General features: G+C 40.3%; 1 protein-coding gene across 1 annotated transcript; it reads right to left on the bottom strand.

Annotated features, from left to right (window-relative positions):
• Window positions 1–4,044: 4,044 nt before the first annotated feature.
• Window positions 4,045–18,499, bottom strand: JHY (junctional cadherin complex regulator). The gene is made up of 8 exons (XM_034069616.1): window positions 18,448–18,499; window positions 14,874–15,340; window positions 11,336–11,446; window positions 9,167–9,780; window positions 8,514–8,799; window positions 6,627–6,707; window positions 5,521–5,646; window positions 4,045–4,257 (listed from the first exon to the last, which is right to left on the bottom strand). The coding sequence occupies exons 1-8, from the start codon at window positions 18,497–18,499 to the stop codon at window positions 4,045–4,047; spliced, it is 1,950 nt and encodes a 649-aa protein (XP_033925507.1).
• Between the last annotated feature and the right edge of the window lie 208 nt (window positions 18,500–18,707).

Genomic DNA, 18,707 nt, shown 5'->3' with positions numbered 1-18,707 from the left:
TCTGCAGCACAGAGTGCCCCAGTGCAGGCAGTGCTGCAGATGGGAGTGAATGAGGTCAGGACAGGTAAAACCCACAGGTATCCTCACCTCAGTCCCCTGGGCAGGGCTGGATTCATGGGACTCCTTTATCAGTGAGGTTCCTCTGAGGCACAGAGGTGTGACAAAGATCCCATTCTCCTTTCTGCCACCAGCATTATCACACTCAGGATGTGCCAGGACTATGAGGAAGGGTCAGAGTATGACTCAGATAACACTTAAGTCTCCTGCCTCTCCCCTGCCGCTACAGGAACTTTCTTCTTCACAAAGGATTGATGCTGGTCAATGAAATCAAATCAAATCCACCCTCTCTGTACATCCAGGCACCTTGGCTAACATTTAAGATTCCAAGCATGTTTGAAATGAAAGCCACTGATGGCTAGCAACCTCAGCAACAAATACATACAGAATGTGAACCATGCAACCAGAGGCAAGGACACTGCGGTGGTATGCACCGAGCCTTGCAGTTAATGGGAGAAGGCTTTGGGAACAGGCTGCTTATCCCAGAAAGTCTGATCTTGTTAGATCTGCTATGACTGCTGGAACAAGCCCTTCAGTGCTCCTATGGCACACAGAAAACTACCCCCATGGTACTACCTGCAGCACTCTGTGCTCCTGATTATGCAAAGCTCTTGCTGAGCTGCAGGGTGCTTCTTTAGCATGTGCTCTATCCAGGTTTTGGGCTCAGCATCACTTCTGTTCAGAGCAGGCTCTTCTGTAAGGCAGGCTGCTCTAACTCACCCTCACCAGCTGTCACAGTGGAGGCTCACTGCCTTTCTCCATCACTGTGGTTTTGTCCATCTAGAACTCTTTCTCACACCACACAGGCAGTCACCAGAGTTGGTCCTTTCTTCACATGTCTGCTTATTCTCATGCAAAGGGCACTTAGGTTTGGGCAACATGCAAAATAATGATAATTAAAAAAGGCATATTCTTTCTGCTGTTATAATTTAATGTAGAACTGGTTCTTGATGCTAATGGTCAAATGCTTGGCTCTTTGGACATTACAGCTTGTTCATGCCTATCTGAAGGATTCAATGACTGTAGGAGTTAGACATCATTTCGTCTAGTTTACAGTCCTCATCTTTGCCAGTTTGTATTTAGAGATGTAATGATGGAACATAGTTGATTTAATGTTTTTAACTGTTAAACCAATGTTTCTGTCAGTCAGCAGCCTATAAGCCAGATGTTCATACCTTTTGTGAGATGATTGTGGGAAGCCAATGTCAGTTATCTTGGAAAGAAATGTGATGGTGATTTCATTGCAGCATCATTGCTCCTAAGTAGAAGTGAAGGTGGATTCAGCTTCTATCCTTCCTGAACCTAAAATATCAAGAAGTGGCAGTAGAAAGAGCCTGGCAAGTAAATGCTGAGTTCTATTGGGTAGCGTACACAATTCCTGCCCCTGTGAAGGCAGCCTGTGCTCATGGTAACACTGTGATAGCTGGAGCCCTGGGACTACATCAGGCAGGTTCTACTCCAGCTCAATCTCTCCCTGAATACTTAATGCAAAATTCAAGGCCTATTTCTTATTTAAATTCCTTGCCTTCCTAATTTGAAAGACATTAAGTTTTGGCCTTTGCTTTTAAGCAGATGGATGCTCATCATTTACTTGTATGGTCCCTTTTTGTGCCACCGTATCTGTTAGGTGCCGGGGAAATTTGCATTAGTATTGAGGCAGATCAAAAGATTTTCTTTTGACATATGCTGCAAATAATGTCCTTTTTTTTCTGGGAGGAAAAAAGAGACTCCAAACCAAACCAGTCCTTTCCAAGCGCTCTGTGACATGATCACAATCTGTGCTCATAGAAAAACACCTATAACCCCCCCCGATGCAGCATCATATACGTGGCTTCTAGTTAGCGTGGGGTTAGTATTTGAATGTTCCCTAAAAGTTCATTGTCTATTAAAACCCCCCAAATGGAACACATCACCCAGCCAGAAAGATCACCCTCATTTCTGGGAGCTCTAAGAGCTAGTAGGATGACAGAGAGGAAGGTGATCAATTAAGACATTAAGCATTTTGCACCACATGGACGCATCTGCATGTCAGCCAAATAATAAGGCCATCAGCTCATTTTCAGGGGGCTGTTGCCTACTTCAACTCAATCCTCAGATCAAAGAGAAAATGTCTGCTTGCATTTTCTAATCAGAAAAGGGATGCTAATTTAGGTTCCTTAATGTGTGGTGATAAGAGACTTCTTCAATTAACTGAATTCTATAGCTCAGAAAATAAAAACAGGGGGATACAAAGGGAGTCAGGCTGGAAAGGCAGAAGTTCTCATTAAATCAAAGGTCCAATATTCATTACCTCCAGCATCTGGGGCTAAACACTAAACATGGAGATCATCAAAGGGGGTTTAATGGGTTAAATTGAGAATATAATCTAATTAAAATATTAGATACAAGTAAATAGCTCTTTGATATTCATCTGAAGGTTTCATTAAAATAGGTACTTGAGGTTTGTATTAAAGGGGGATTATCACTTTTAAGCAGAAACAACAAGTTGAGGTTCCCTAATAAGAAATGCTTCAAAGTGTAACCATTTGGTTAAAAATATAAAAGTAGAAAAGCAGCAACTGGCAGAGCATGGTACCATTTACCCAGCCTCGCCTGATGGATCATACCACAGGCATGCACATTCTACAGCAAGGGGGCAAATGCTGTTCCCAAAGGCAAGCAGAAAGCAGGCTGAGGCAGAGGACAGCTTTGTTCCAGAAGCTGCAGTGGCCATTTGAAGATGTCTATGGCTACACTTCTATATGCTTCTTCCATCAGATTTCCCCCAAAGCTTATGTATGTGACAAACTTGTGCCTGCAAAGTCTAATGGTCTCTGGGGTGGGTGAGGAGGGCTTGAAGGAAAGGAACATGTCTGTTTCCCATCATGGAGAGGTGCAGGATATTGGTCACTTCGACTGGAGACCCTAACACAGGCTGAGGCATCCTGAGGGCTATAGGATCTAGATGAATTTCCCCCAGGACTCTCTAAAATGAAAGGTATATATAAGACTTTTCCAGCAATATATTTCATACCTCCAATGCCTTGACTTCACTGTACAACTACTGTAAAATCATCTTTCTGGTGAGACATCCAGCCCAGGTTAACCCAGCAATGTGTTAAGTCTTAACGCATTTCGAGCTTTTACCTTTAACTAAAAGTGCACCTAGAAAGAGAGAAAGCCATTTCACAGATATTCCCTCTTTTATTCCCCACCTTTCCTTTCCATTGTGAGCCTCCTTCAGGGAGACCCAAACCCTTTTTTCCTCCCAAAGACTAATTCTCTCTCCTCCCATTCAAAAGGGGACTTAATAAATTGGATAAAGCAATTACATATAACCACGAGGTTGTTGGGGTTTTCATGTGTGTTTGCTCTTTTTCTTTCTCTTTAGCCTATTTGCTAAGATTTTAGTGTGTTTTCTTCAAAATTCCCTTGCTCTAATCACATTTCACATGTTGACTTAATTCATCACTTACTAAGTTAAAGAAATGGAAGCATCCTAAGAAACCCATCTGTTTGTTGTTATTTTGATAGATTTAATCTGTTCAAAGCTGTTTCCTCTCAAACATGTAGCTCTCAATTACCCTTAGTTACTCAATGTATATTCCAAATGCTTCTGGCTAATAGCAGATTGTCTGCATCATCAGCCAGGGCTTCTTTTGAATTCTCTTGCCCCACATGAAGCTTCAAAACCTGGGTCTTGCTGTGACAGCTATTCACTAACAGAGTAACAGTTGAATAATGAGTATTGTTTCATTACCCACTGCTATGTTTGGTGCACTTCAAGAACAGAAACATTGCTGGTAGTAAAATCATCAAGTGAAACTGATGTTTATTTGTAATGCTTTGTAGATATGCCCATATGTTTGAAATGCCTAAAAATGCTCCAGCTGTGACAAGCCAACAGGTGATTAGTCTGCAAGAATGGAATGGGAAATCACATGTGATGCTCATAGTTCATAACTAAATGGTTAAGACATCTTAGCCTTGAAGATATCCTGAGTAATGTCAAAACACTTGTAAGATACGAAGGTTTTTGAAAGCAGCTACAACTTGCTTCTCCTTCTGGTGTCTGTCCTGCAAAGTTTCCAAGGATGCAATTTGAGGCAGAATGTCTCCATTTAAAGTCTGTGGCAGAACTCTTTCTTCTTTCACCTTTTCAGCTGATGGTTTTGTTGTGAAAGTCTTTGGTCTAGGAATCTTCTTAGCATATTCCAGTGCCTAAAACCAAGAAAAATGGGGTAATTGATTAAGAGAAAACCTGACCAATACTTCCAAGAAAACACAGGTATTTCTTTATCGAGTTAAGTTATTAGTTCTCCTATTTCCCAGGCTTGTTTCTGCCAATGTTCAATACTAGATGTTTCAGTAGCTACTGCAAGAAACCTCTGGAGTGGGCAAATCACCACCTCAGGGTGATTTTCTTTCTGACACCACTGGAGAATACCTTAAATACTGGAACAGTGTGTTTTGTGTAAAACCAGATACCTGTAAGAGGGTCAAATAGCACAGAGTGATGCATGCAACTGGAAGGCAAGGGAATGGGAACAGTACTACAGACATCCCGAAACTGGGAGCACCCTGGTTTAACCTGGGACACCTAAAGAATTTCAAACCCCACATAAGTGGTTTATGTGAGGCTTGGAAATGAATGCAAGTAACTTAGGGATTAAACTGATATTAAATGCCAACACTTGTTTCCTGGAGCCTGCAGTTCTCCTTCATCACTGTGGAGGAATAGCTGTTAGCATGCAGGTGAGCTCCTGCAGGACTGATGGATATATACTATTTCCAGAGCTTTATTATTTCCTGCAATATAGAAAAGGTGCTGCCTTTGCTTGTTTACGTGTGCCACTGTCATGTAGTCAGTTGTTGCTCATTTGGGCTATTTTTGAAGGCAGGTGAAGGCTAAAGTGATGTTGTATGGGCTTGAAAAATAAGACCAATTACTGTAGCTATGCAACTGAAGTGAAAAGAGTTTGTGAGTGAGACTGACAGGCAGGTGGATAATAGACTAACAAGAGGATATCTGTGGTCCATTAGAAGAGTGCACTCTGCAGTAGTGAGGCCTCTACTGCTGATGTGAAGCAGAGCATGTGCTGCACTGGGTAATGTTCCTAGGAGGGTCCCACTTGCCTTTGTTCCCACCCTTTCCCCAGGAAACCATCACTGGCTGTTTAAGCCACATTGAGTGCTGGTAGCTGGATGGAGTACTGCTCTTGTTCCATTTGGTGCACCCTCATGAAGAGCAAGGCAGATGCATGGACTGGAGACTGCTGTTGGCAAAGAAATCAGCAATGACCTCTACAGCCATAACAGAATAGATGAGCACTTACCAGGATCCCGTAATTCCTTAGATTCTTTTAAAAGGAAGATCAAAATGGAGAAACCCTATTAGCCTACAGTGAGTTAAAATGATGCTTTAAATCCACGCAAAGCCCCGAATCTCTCCCTGCATGCATTTTAAAGGGGCTCTGTTCTTACCTTCTGTCTTGACACTGAAGTTACGCCCTGGGGTTTTGTAGGTAACCTCGGAACTGAAGCAATGCTTTTCATGTTGCGTTCCTTAATCTGCTTTGCATATTCCTTTTGTTGCTTCAACTTCTCTTTCTGACAAAGGCAAAAGGTATATGGTTAATGAAATATCTCCCTGGATCCATGAATGAGACACTTTCCCACCAGAGTCTTCCATTTACACCTCTGTTGCTGTTTAACCTGGCTATGTTATTGACCATTTCTCAGCAGAACACAACAGGAAGCCCTGATAAATGGCACAGCTTTCTTAGTCACTCTTCGTTTTTAAGAGCTTTTCCTTGGACCATATTGAGGATAGAGCTCAACAGAATTCTGACTGGTTTAAACATTCTTTATTCTGAATGTTTAAATCTATCTGTTCACTTCTAAAATGGCTGTGCTAATTTCTGCCAGGTTTGCAATGACTTTTGCAAGGAAGAAGAAAATACAGGGGCAGTTACTCCAAAGGGATGGTAATTTTACCATTGTGCCTACCTACTGTCCTACAATGTCTCTATAAAGAATGCCATATAAAGCACCTCTCGTTACATTAATAGCATCTCAAAGCATGCAGGATGGAGTCTGCAGCACCTTAGATATATAGCTGTTACCAGATCCTCATTACCCCCAGAGAACAGGCCAAGAGATACCAATTGTTCAGGTACTTCTTCTGAGCAATCTGTTTCCATTTCAATAGGGCCATGCACATCCAGCTATTTCATTCTTGCCTTTACATAACTTCTTTTACCTCCACTTTGAAGGTTAGGCAAACCTGCTACATTGGGAATGAGGCTGCAATTAAGCCACATGAATGTATAAGTTACTCATGCAATTAGCCCTATTGAATCTTGTCAGCTACTCACTGTTTCTGGAACTACAAAATTAAAGGGTTAAAATGATCCACAATCCCGTTGTCTTTCCTCCTATCCAAATCTCCCTTTAGGATCTCAAGCTAAACCTACAGTTAAGGCCATGAAGTACCCAACAAACATAAGTTGCTTCTCAGCAGAGATTTCTTTGCCATTCTCCTCTATTTACACAACTGAAAAGCAGATCATATAATAGGGACTGCTTACTTTCTCTTTGATTGCTTCATAGTCAGGTCCAAGGCCTCCAAGCTTCACATTCAGGTTTATGTAGGCTTTTGAGGTGCATGGCTAAAAAACCAAAGAGCAGTTGTAGGTTTTCCATTATGTGGTTTCACAGCAGCATAATTAAAGCAAGGTTTGTAGTGGACACCCAAGATAACAGCAGGATGCAACTTGTAGTCTCAGTCTTACCTCTGACGTGTCTCATTTTAAGGATTGTAAATGACCAAATGATTGAGTTAATTGCACAAGCTAAATTACACTGTATTTCCTTTGAATCTAGGTGGGTAATTGCCAATCATCCAAATCAAAGAGCAATACTTTCTCAGTCAAGAAGATGATCTTTTACGAGCTTTATTTTTAAACAGCTTGAAGTGACCCATTTGACTGTTATTAGAGTGAAACTGCAAAGAAACTGTCACAAAGAAAAGCAGATAAAAGTACCCAATTTGGGTAATAATAATTAGGCAGTTGTTATTAGTGATAGTAACCCTTCTTCGTTCTCCAAACTGCAATAGGAAATTGTTCACTGGGAGTTGAAAAATACATGCCTTGCACCACAGCAAAAGCTTTACAAGTGCATAGGGAAGACTGAAGGTGAGTGATAGGTGATGCTATTTCAGTACTTCATGACATTCCAATAAGGACCCCAATACTTCTAGAATGTTTTTAATCTCTTTCAAATACACTAGGTTAACTTTTAGAAGTGGACTTGAAAACTTGACAGTGGAAACTGCTTGTGACCAGCTCTGTAGTAATTTCAATCCCAGAGTAATGCAGAAACAGCAAGAAATCTATATACAAATAAAATGTGCATTTCTTTGAAGGGCAAGTTAAACTCAGCTGCAGAGATGCACTATCTGATGTTGGTTTTGGTGTCTATTATTGATACATTTACGCATAACTCCTAAGGTAGTGGGAAGTGTTAATCACAAAAATCAGGGTTTTCTCACTTCATGCAATGACCATGAATTCATTTGTTCATTAGGAAAAGCTGGATATTTCTGTGAGCAGAAACAGCCTTACTCTTGTAGCATTCCCCACATACAAAGCGTGAGAAAGCTACTGAAAATACAGGACAGAAACAATGGTTTGAACAGAAAGGGAAGGAAATCTGCCCTTCAGTTACTATCATAATCCAGCTAATTCTTCTCAAAAGCATTCAAGCAGCAATACACAACCTGCCTCCTAGATGAAACACATGAGTAATTATTCCAGCTTAGTTTGTCTGCCCTGAGACTTGGGGCTAACTTCTTAAACATTTAATTTGTCCTGGACACAGGGATATCTTTATGCTGTTCCGCTGTGTCTGTGTTAACCGGTTGCTGAATGAAACTGGACACACAGAAAAGACAAAAAGAACCAAGTTTTAATAAGGACCAAAATGGGATCATCAGGAGACTTGTAATAATGTTTATGCCGTTAGCTTTACAAATCCTCTAAGTTTGTTGTTGTTCACTTTGATTCCCTTGGAAACCAGGAGATTTGAGCTGGATAGCAAATGAGCGTGACCAGGATAATGGTTTGCTCAGATCTGAGGCCTGGCTACCTGCTGCTTTATATAAATAGCTTTATTCTAAATCATTTTATCACTGGATAACTTAAAGGACAAACACTGCTCTGTGTGTTCTTAGAGCTAATCAAGACTGCAAGTGACATAGGGAGAAGTGGTGGTAAACTGCCTTGCTCTTTAGACTAAAATGATTTTAGTGTCTGTTTCCACCTTTGCTCTTTGCATTTTAACGTGTGCTTTCTGTAACATGAAGTATTTCTCAGTCCCCATTCCTTTTTAAGGTTTTTGGGTTATTAAAGACAAAATTCAATCAGAGGGGAAATAGCAACGTAAAACCATCCAATCAACACCTATTTGCTCACCTTCTTGCTGACTTTAGGCTGGTTTTGCTTTTCTATCTGCATGATGTATACTTCTGAGTTGCTCTGGGGTTTTTTCACTTGATTTCCTTTAACACTCTCTGGATTTACCTCTGAAACACTTTCTACCTGTGGGTTTATGGGTGGAAGTAGCCTGAAGAAGTGCCTGTCAGCTGAATGGACGTCTGTCAAATGAGTATCTCCTTGGTGATATCGCTCCATCGTTGGTGCAAACTGGGAGGTTGTACAAGGGCCTGTTGGTGAACTGTGAATAGAAGATTGAGGCAGCCTAAAAATAGAGAAGGGGATGAATAAGAATCTTTATCTTTTATAGCAGGTAGCTCAACCAGCAATCTGTGCATGGAATGATCCTTGTATTCTGGGAACATGATGGTGTGGAAAGATGGGTATTCCATAACGATTGACAGTGCCTAATGGGATGACATCTTTTGACAAGGGCATGTAGGGATAGGACAAGGGGCAATGGCTTTAAACTGATGTAAGGGAGGTTTAAATTAGATGTTAGGAAGAAGTTCTTCCCTGTATGATTTTGTACTTTGGCCTTTAAAATATTTACTTGTCCATTTCTACTTTTTCTGGACATCATAGTGTTCTAACAATACTGTTTCAACACTTACATCCTTACCCTAAACTACTGATAACAGTTCTGATACCTTTTATCCACACAAATGTGTCTTTTGCAATCCTGAAGTGACTCTTGATCCTTCACCAATTCTTGAAAATTTGCATTAAATGTAGATGGAATGTTCCTCTGATTTGGATGTGCCTGACCATTGGTACTATTACCTCTTGCAAACAGCTGCACAGTGTTGTGTAGATGTTGCTGGCCTCGTGGAAGCCCATTTGGACAATTATGCTGATATTTCCAGCTCTCCTTACTGGTATAGGCTGGAGATATAACCTCTGCTGGGTTAAATGTATGTGATTTTGGAGGAAAAGGATGGGTAAAGGTGGTAATATCCCGATTGACAAGATGTCTTGAACTTGGGGAATTATTTAAGCAAGTATCTGAATTTGCTGCTGTATTAGTGCCAGGGCCAACAGAAGGACTTGGATGCAGTGCGCTGCTGTTGTCTTGCTGCACTGCCTGTGTGGGAGAAGTCTGAGATCCTGGTGTTTGGTGGTGCAAAGGCCTCAGTTCTGCTGGTCTTCCTGGCTGCTGCTGGCTGTCATTCCTTGGGATAGCTCTCTCTTTGAGTCTCTGGTTGGATTTGATGTTATTTCTCTGGCAGGACTTAAGTGGGTGAATCTAAAACAAGTTATCAGAAGTGGGGTGAATTTCAGTGGTTGCTATTTCATATGCTCATTAAGATCAACAGTAGACAAGTATAGTGGTAAATTTGCCTGTCACAATACCTTTCATGTAGCTGTATCTTAAGCCTCATCAAAATTAACTGATTACATGCTGTTTTGACTAGATTACATCATGTTCTATGATTTTCACTCCAGACAACATTCTTATTTTAAACAGACTGACGTCAGTGATTGAAATGATTTCATTTCTAAACCAAAACCTCCTCCCTGCACTGTATCCTGCCAAACATTAGCCAAATGGTAAGAAACAACATCAGCATTTAAACACACCAGGACTACTGTTTAGAGCTAAACTGACATACTCTAAGCCTGGAGTTTAAAATCTGCCATGTTCCAATTACAGCATCAGGTGTTGCCCATTTTGAGGAAAGACAGCTTTCCTTCTAGGGAACATACAAATCCATTCTGAGTCCATTTAATCTTTGTCAGTGCTAAAATCCTCCGTTTCATCCTCCTGTCTCTCTCTAGGGTTCTTTTGTTAGCAACACTTGCAATCACTACATAGCATATGCACTCAGAATAACTACTTAATGGTAGTATTAAATCCACATACAGACCACAATGTTTTGGTGAAAGCCAAAAAAAGCACTGGGGAATCCTGACTCCTGGTGCCAGGATGATGCTTTGTTATCTCGACCTCTGCTGTACTGATTAATGTTCTGGCATACTGTGCCCCTAGTCAAAAGCATCAACTGCTGCCAGACTGGGAACAGGCCAGTGTTTTCTCATTCAAACAGAATGAGCAGCCCTGTAAAACACCCTCCTCGTTCTAAATACCACATATAAAGCACATCTCTCAGTGGACAACAGCATAAAGTCATGTTTGTTCTTTATAGAATTGCAGCTTCCAGTCTTAGAGGAATTTAAGCAGTCTGCCTGTTTTAATTCAAACACTTGTAATACAGAGACAGTAACTAGGTTTTCCAGTAATAATCCCAGTTGGCTTGCAGGTCTGGTTCTGAAGTTCTTGGTTTTTCATCACTGATGATAAACTGGTCTCTTTTATTGCTCTGAAGACTACTCCACTGCATTGATTTGCAAGCACACCTATAGACTTATGCATACAGAGGAGGTCAGTGGAACTTTGCCTGCAGGTAACATTTGCTGTTTTCTGGTATCTCCTTTATGGACATGGAGATTTAAGGGGACAATTAATGCAGCAGTGGTTAAGTTCTAGCCCAGAATCCTCACAAACCCTCAAACACAACCAGGTACTAGTTTGTGTGTTTATATCATTATCAACCAAGTAATGTTGTAAATAGGTAAAAGTCTTTGAGCTCCAAATACCTTGGAATTTGAGCTCTATTTTGTCTTTAAATAATTCAATATATAAAGCAGCATATACATTAGATTTTGGTGATCGCCTACTGATATATATCTAAGGATTTATTGTCAGTAATCGATACTTTGAATTTAATGAGATTACAGCTTTAAATATTCAAACTTCAATGCTTCTACATGTATATTATCATGTTACATCAAAACAGAACCTTGGGATGCTGTGCTTTCAGGTACCATTTGTCTTCAGGCTTGATTTTCACAGTCTGGAATGGTAGGACTCTCTTAAGTGGTTCCTCATCAACAGCTTTAGGATCTGCAACCTGAAAACCCAAGAATGTTTATGGCCACAGCCCAACCAGATGAAAGGATTTAAAAGTCTTGGGGAAAGAATGAGGAATAATTTGCCTCCTATTAAAACCAAAATGCCAAAGTTAGGCAGTATAGAATAGAAAAGAAGAAAATGAAAGGCAGAAAGGGAAAAAAGGAAGCAAAACCCCAGTAAACAGTGATGTGGTAGCAGGGAATGTTCATTCTACTTCTAAAAAGAACAGAGAAAAATATGATTGCAGGAAGTATGAGCACAGAAACCTACGTGTAACTATCAAGATTCTGGGCTTCTTCATTTATAAGAGATGATGGAAAGATGGGTGGATGTTCCTAGTAACAGAAAAGCGACCAGACAGTCATCATGGTCCAAGCAATCAGCCAGTATATGAAGATATTGATGGACGATATATGCCATAGCAAGCTCTTGAGCAATGGTCATGTATAAAAAGATGACAAAACATAGTAATGTAGGAAGAAAAGTGCAAGGAATAGCTGCACAAATGCAACATCTAATACAGATAGCCTGGCAATGATATCAAACAGCCTGTGCACAATAGCAAGCCCATAAACAAGAAGGACACCTTCACGTGGCCACAGTGGTGACAGCACAATGGCTGGAAATCAAATCTGAGCCATTTTGGAGGGTGGCTGCTGGCACTACAGATTTCAAAGCCAAGCAATACCCTTATAAATACAGCCATAATGAAAGTTTTTGCTGAAAGCATCAAACTTTTGACTCCAATCTATAAAATTCCAGGAAAAAACAATGGTTTCTTTTTATTTATTATTTTTTTTATTTATACCTGTGTTGTCTAATTACTATAGCAGGTATGACCTCAATTTACTGTGCAATCTCATCATAAAGAGTCTACTAGTTAGCTAACTATGTGCTGGACTCATGCTTGTGGTGTAGAGTGCATGGCTGTAGAGTGACACTGGCTAACATGGGAGAACTTGTACTGAGAACATATCTGTGGCCAAGAGACTTAGTAAGTGAAATCATAGTGGTGAAATCAGTGTGAAGGAAGTGTTAAACCCTTCTGGGAAGCTGAATCTCTCAACTTTAGGGGTGAGAGATTAGGACAACAAGGAGAAGGTATTTAGGGTTTATTGCTGAGTTTTCTTGTTGCTCCAAATGGCAATGCAGGTTCTATTGGTTGTGACCAGAAAAGTTCACAGATTAAAAGTTACCACACAGCTTTCCTGAACCTGTGGATAGATAGAGCTTTGCAGGCAGTAGGATGTTTTTGGTGGAACCAACTGACTCACTGGACTGATAGTTTACTAGGCAGGTAAAGCATACTTCTACATTATCTCTTTGAAAGAGGAACAGGACACAACCTCTGCCAGCATTTTTTGTGAACTATTCTATTAATACCAATCAAATTGAGAAAATGATCAAATGAAATTGCATTTTGAGAATCATAAGCTGTGTAATGCCTATTCTGTTAAATTGAGGCCCATAATTGCTTCTCTACTGAAAAGATACAACAAAGACAGCAATCATGGCATGTCATTATCCCAGACTAGAAAACCAGCCTTTGCAGTGAGGACTTCAAAGGCTTGTGGTTCTCGAATTGCATTTGGCTGCTATTGTTGAAGCGCAGGCAATCTTGATTAGGTGTTTACACTGAGGTAAGGCGCAGTGCACAGAGAGTCTGAGTGCCTTGGTCTAGAGCCATTAAAAAATTGTACATTATGTTCCTTGCTTTGAAGTAAGGGGCTTGTAGGTAGGAAAGCAACTCATATTGAGTACAGCTGAGCTAGACTGGGCCACTGCTTCTGTCTCTTTCTTTCCCTCTCCCTCTCTCTCTCAAAGAAACTCATCATCAGGTTCTTAAAGAATCAGGCAACACTGCAAAGAACTTGATGCTTTATAAAATGCTATATGAATTAGGAAATACACAGATCAACACACATTTGTGGTATGTTTTGGTACATACATCCTGCTGTCTGTATGCACAAGGATTACAGCTGTAATTTTGGCAAGAATAAGGGTGTAATGTTATGTCAGTTGGAGAAAGATGCATGCAAAGTACTTATTTCACTGTAAACACTACTTTTGCTCTGATCAACAAGATGCTTCCATCAGGCTTTTTTGCACCCCTTCCAACAGGATGGAGCAATGGATGTCTCAGTTAGGAATGAGAAATAAGTACTTCTTCCTATTCCTATCCACAGCAATTACAACAGTAGCTGACAGCAGTCAGGGATGCTGTTGTGGGTGTAAGAAGGAAAGAAACACCTTTCTACACGCATGCTGCCTGGCTCCTGCTGTCACAGCTCTGCTGCCCCTGTGGCTACTTCACCAAGGTAATCTTAGAATATAGTCCTGATTTTAACATGCTTCTTTTTGGTATTACATATCTTCAAACAGTGTCTACACAATCGAGTCGTGATCCCTGGCTCCAATACTTACATAGAAATAATCTCCAGAATTCCCCAAATAGTAAACATAATCATATCAACACTGCTTTAATCAGCATCAATCTATACTAATTATTTTTACCATCCTCCAAATTAGAACTGAAAAAAACCCAAGTGCTCTTAATAGCTCTGCTAGAAAAAAAGCTTGTCCACCCTAACGCTCATTGTAATGTAGTCAGCAGATGCCCTCTAATATTGTGTCAACTGTTCATTAGCCTTGGAAAGCAGCAGTGTCACTTGAAGCAGAAAGTCTCTATAGTTTTGCAAGTTAAGATATGCTACAACTCGTGGAGTCATTCAGTGACTCCCACCTTCTCATTATGCATAATAAGTAGCAAGTAAAAGCAACAAACTCATGTATAATCGTTCATTAGGAACTGTAATTACATTTCCACTTAATCCTTAATAGAAGTTGTCTGACATTTTGCAGTCAATCATAAGAAAGCTAGGCTCTTCAAGTCTAAGGGCTGTACACGACTTGTATCTGTTGATTTCAAATATAAGGCTTGGCTTGGCTGAGAAAGCAAGTAAGGGGTTGTCTGACCACACAGATCCAACAGGTATTGAATATTCCTGCATATGTGATCCTAAAAGACAGTGATAAGCAAGAATGTGCATGGCCTTTGAAAGCAGTGTGACCACAGAGTTGTTTCTGGTTCTTAACTCATTTGTAACTCTTTTGTTATGACCAGTGTGGGTGGAAAACCACTGATACATGACAGACCACCTCTGCAACATGCTTCATGGTCAAGAATATATGCATCTTAAGCAGGCTTGTACCAAGGCCATCACTGGAGTTGTGAGTAATCGAGGACTTGTCGATTATTCCATTCAGGATGAACAAGAGCCTCACTGGAAGTCCTAAGTTATCAGTTGCATGATAGGTTGTAAATCTACTTAATTCCCCTATAAACCTGATCATGCAGGTATTCTCTTTTAACACTAGACAGTCCTCCGTTTATACCAGTTATAAACCATGTAAAAGTTACCTACCTGCTTTTGAAGAGCTTCTTGCTTTTTGGTGTGCAGCTGAAGATAGGAATCAATCTCTGGACGTAATCCTAAAGTCCGTTTATTTCTTGCCACAAAGTCTTTTTTGGCTCTTTGTGGTTGATCTTCTTGGATCTGAAGAGGAAAATCACCTCCATGTATCCTGGAACTACCTTCACAATGACAGTTTTCTGCTGGTTTCTTCCCTTTGGTATGCAGCCTAAAGGGTTCATTGCTGACCACAGCATTTGGTTCATGAAAGCTTAGTGATTTTGTACCAAATTCTGACAATGAATCCTCTGACTTTGCCTCCTGTTGATTCTTGTCTTCTTTGAAATGGAGGTAAAATGGTTCTTGTATAAAGTCCATACTGCTTCCTTCAGCAACGTGACAAGTGTGAATTACACCCTTTGTGTTCTTCCAGTTAGAATTGTATTGGGCTGAGATACGTGTCCACAGGCCACTGCTTCCTATGTAAAAAAGACGCACAAATTTATTTATGTATAAATTGCATCAACTCTATATTATTTCAGGGTGCAATTTGAGCCAACAAATGTCCTGCAAATATGGTCAGATGAATGCTTTCAGTGCACACAGCATGGTGAGTGCTGGGAGGAGGTTGGAACAGTTCTATCCAAAGATTCTTTAGCAGAAAACTAGGTAGGACCTCCTCTTCAGTTTGAATTTGAATGATAAATTGGCCCAACATTACAATCTTTATCCTGAATTCAGCACAAATAAATGAGAGAATCAGTTAAAAGATGAAATGACATTGTGCTGCTTCTGTTGTTTCCTTTAAAATGATTTAGCCTTCAAAAGAATGAGTATCTGTTGCTCATTCGTCAAGGATTCTGCTGTGGGAAATAAAAGTGGTATTTATTGTCTATTATTTATTACTTATAAGCTTATTATTATTTATTATTGGTAAAAGTGATATACTCCTGATAAAATCACTCTCTCAAATGTCAGTTTGAGACTTTTTAAGCAACAAAAGCCTCCAGCTCTGGGTTTTTATTCTATTCTGACTCCCATAAAACATCAAGATGTTTCAGTAAGGAAACTCTCTATGAAAGACTTAAAGTAACTTCTCATTTAGAAGCAGACTGTAATTGAGATATATATATACATATATATATATATACAAATTGGCTTCCGGAAGATGTGCAGGCAATGGCAGGAGTAAGGAGCATGGGAGGAAAAGAGCTTTTAACACTGTTTTTCCTTAACTGGACTTGCTATATAGCTCTGGTTTCTTGGGCACTGACAAACGGTGAGCCCTTCAGAGTGACATTTATAGGCACTGAAACCTGGTTGACTCTTTAGACCCTGTTAAAAGAAATGTACTGACCTGCTGGATTTTCCAAACTGTGGCATAGTTAATGATGTTAACATTTCCATAAATCATTAATTCATCCTTTCTGAATTAGTTACATGCTTATGCCCACATTTCAAGTGGCTTCTAATAATACAACAATCTGTTTCTCTAGCAATGCTTTTCATTTCAGGCAAGCATTAGTGCTGTGGTATACTCTAAACTGGAGATTAGATGGTTTACACTGGTGAAAACATTATTATTCCTAGTTGTCATGCACCACAGGTAAAGAGAAATAGGTGACCATATTTTGAAATGAGTACAGAAGTATGTGATATAATTGCAATGATTCAAGTAACAGTATAATGCTAAAGAGTTCTATTGTGTTGAAATGTGTGCACAGCAGCTCAATTGTATTATGCAGGCCAGGTCACCGCATGGGAACAAAATGAGTGTGAAGAGCTCCTTCATCTCTAATCATCTGCACACAAAAAGTGCACCTTTTATTCCTCCCCCGAACTTGATATAAAGGTTAGATGGACTCTGTCCTCATGAACAAAAGTGTTGTATGTAGACAACAGATGCAGCGGTTCCTCTTCAAATTCCGAGGTTAGTAATGGATGTAGAGAGGGGGTTTCATATGTATATGCTGTGATATTTGCTCCAGTTAATGGACTGTATTTGAGTACTTACTAGGCTAAGTTCAAACAAAATAAAATCAAATTTCCATTTAATGAAGAGCCTCACATTCAGCATAGTATTCAGTCAAAAAATGACTAAAAATTAGAGCATGTTTCTAGCACAATTAACATCATTTGCACTCACAATAAAATATTCAATAACTGGCCATTTTGCCTGTTGAGGAGGTGAATAAAAGCATGCTATTAATCATTTAGCCTTCATTTGTTTGCCATTTTATTTTAAGTAGACAATTAAATTGAAACTGCGCATTATTATTACTTCAGGTTTAATTTAATCCCTTTAAACTTGAGAATTATTCCCAATTTATTCAGTGTTAAACATTTTATGCATATGACAGCAAATTGAATTGTATTTGATGTACTGAACGAGCATTTTCTAAACCATGTTTAAAGGTGACAGTAACCCTGGAAATGTTCAGTTTAGATTTACACAGCTATAAGGACAAACTGCACTCGTGCAACCCACCCATTTTTGCCTAAGAGGAAGTGGCTCAGTTTGCTCAGCACAGGTCTTTCTATATGGAAAGAGAAGAGGATGTGTTGGTGCTGGTTCTTGATTTCTTTATTGGCAAAGCCTGCCAAAGCCTGCTGGGTGTTCTGGAAAGCAGAAAGGAGACTCTCATTTGTTGCTCTAAGTTAGTAACAAGGATTCTATACAGCAAATGCATCACTTCTTGCTATAAAATCTACCTTAAACCATTAGTGGTAACAAAGCTAATTGAGTATGAACAGCTTATGAAAAAGAAAATGAAACAACACAATTTTAGCTGAAAAATAGAGGTGAATGGAATTTTACATGTTCTTATTTGACTTTACACCACCTCTGACATGTAAGCTATCAGCAAGAAAGTGTGTGACAGCAAAAACACACTTTCTTCTTAAATCAGGAAGAGAGCATTTAGATGCATTTGATTGCATTTAGATGTTCCCAAGTCATCTGCCCCTCTAGACACTTAGAAGACAGTGTAGGAACGTGTGTGTGACACTGCCACAGTGAGTGGCAGTGATTTGAGAGGAAACATACACTAGTTGGTTTCAGTGCTTACAGTGAATTTCAGTGCTTACAGTGGGGTGTACACGGATGGGACCCATCCCTTCCAAGCTACAGGGTGAGCTTCACTTTAGTACATGGGTGACTGTTAAGGTATGGAAATGCAGAATATGATTTCTAACTTTTCAGGGTGTTTTATCACATGAATTTACTGTCTGGAGGCCTTTTACACCTGGGTGGACACCTGTATCTACTGCTCCCATCACGGATCAGAGGTGGGAGATGGCACACACCGTGCAGCCCAAGAGGAAAGCCCAGCACCAGCAAAGAACCTTGTGTTTGAACTGCCTCTCCCTGAGCAGTATCCACATCCTGCCATGAGCCCTAGCCCTGATGCTCTCTCCGGCCTGAAGGCAGACCTGCTGCCCCCTCTCCGAGGCTTTGCCCCCCCCAGTTCCCTCACCCTAATACCATCTCCCCAGTCCCCTCCAGTTCCCTCTCCCCAATCCCATTATCCTTATAGGTCTCGGCTCTGCCCCAGGACCCTGTCCCTAAGCGCGGCCCGATGCCTACCGCTCCGTCGCGTCTCGCCGTTGCCATGGCCACGCCGGAGGACGCGCAGCATCCACCAACAGCGAGGGAGGAGGAGGGGGGAGCTGCAGGACAAAGCCACTTTAAAGTGATATGAGATTTATTATATCATATATAATAGCAGCCACTTCAAGGGCATGTATTTAATTCAGTGTCCAAAACCGTCTTCAGCTTCTGCTTACAGTGAGAAATAATCATTTCTAGTGAAGAAAATAAACACATCTGTCTGCTGTAATGTAAAT

The sequence above is a fragment of the Melopsittacus undulatus genome, chromosome 15 (assembly GCF_012275295.1).
Source record: "Melopsittacus undulatus isolate bMelUnd1 chromosome 15, bMelUnd1.mat.Z, whole genome shotgun sequence".
In the NCBI taxonomy this organism is placed as follows: Eukaryota; Metazoa; Chordata; class Aves; order Psittaciformes; family Psittaculidae; genus Melopsittacus; species Melopsittacus undulatus.
The sequence above is the reverse complement of the archived record's forward strand: the minus strand, read 5'-3'. Positions and strand labels throughout refer to the sequence as shown.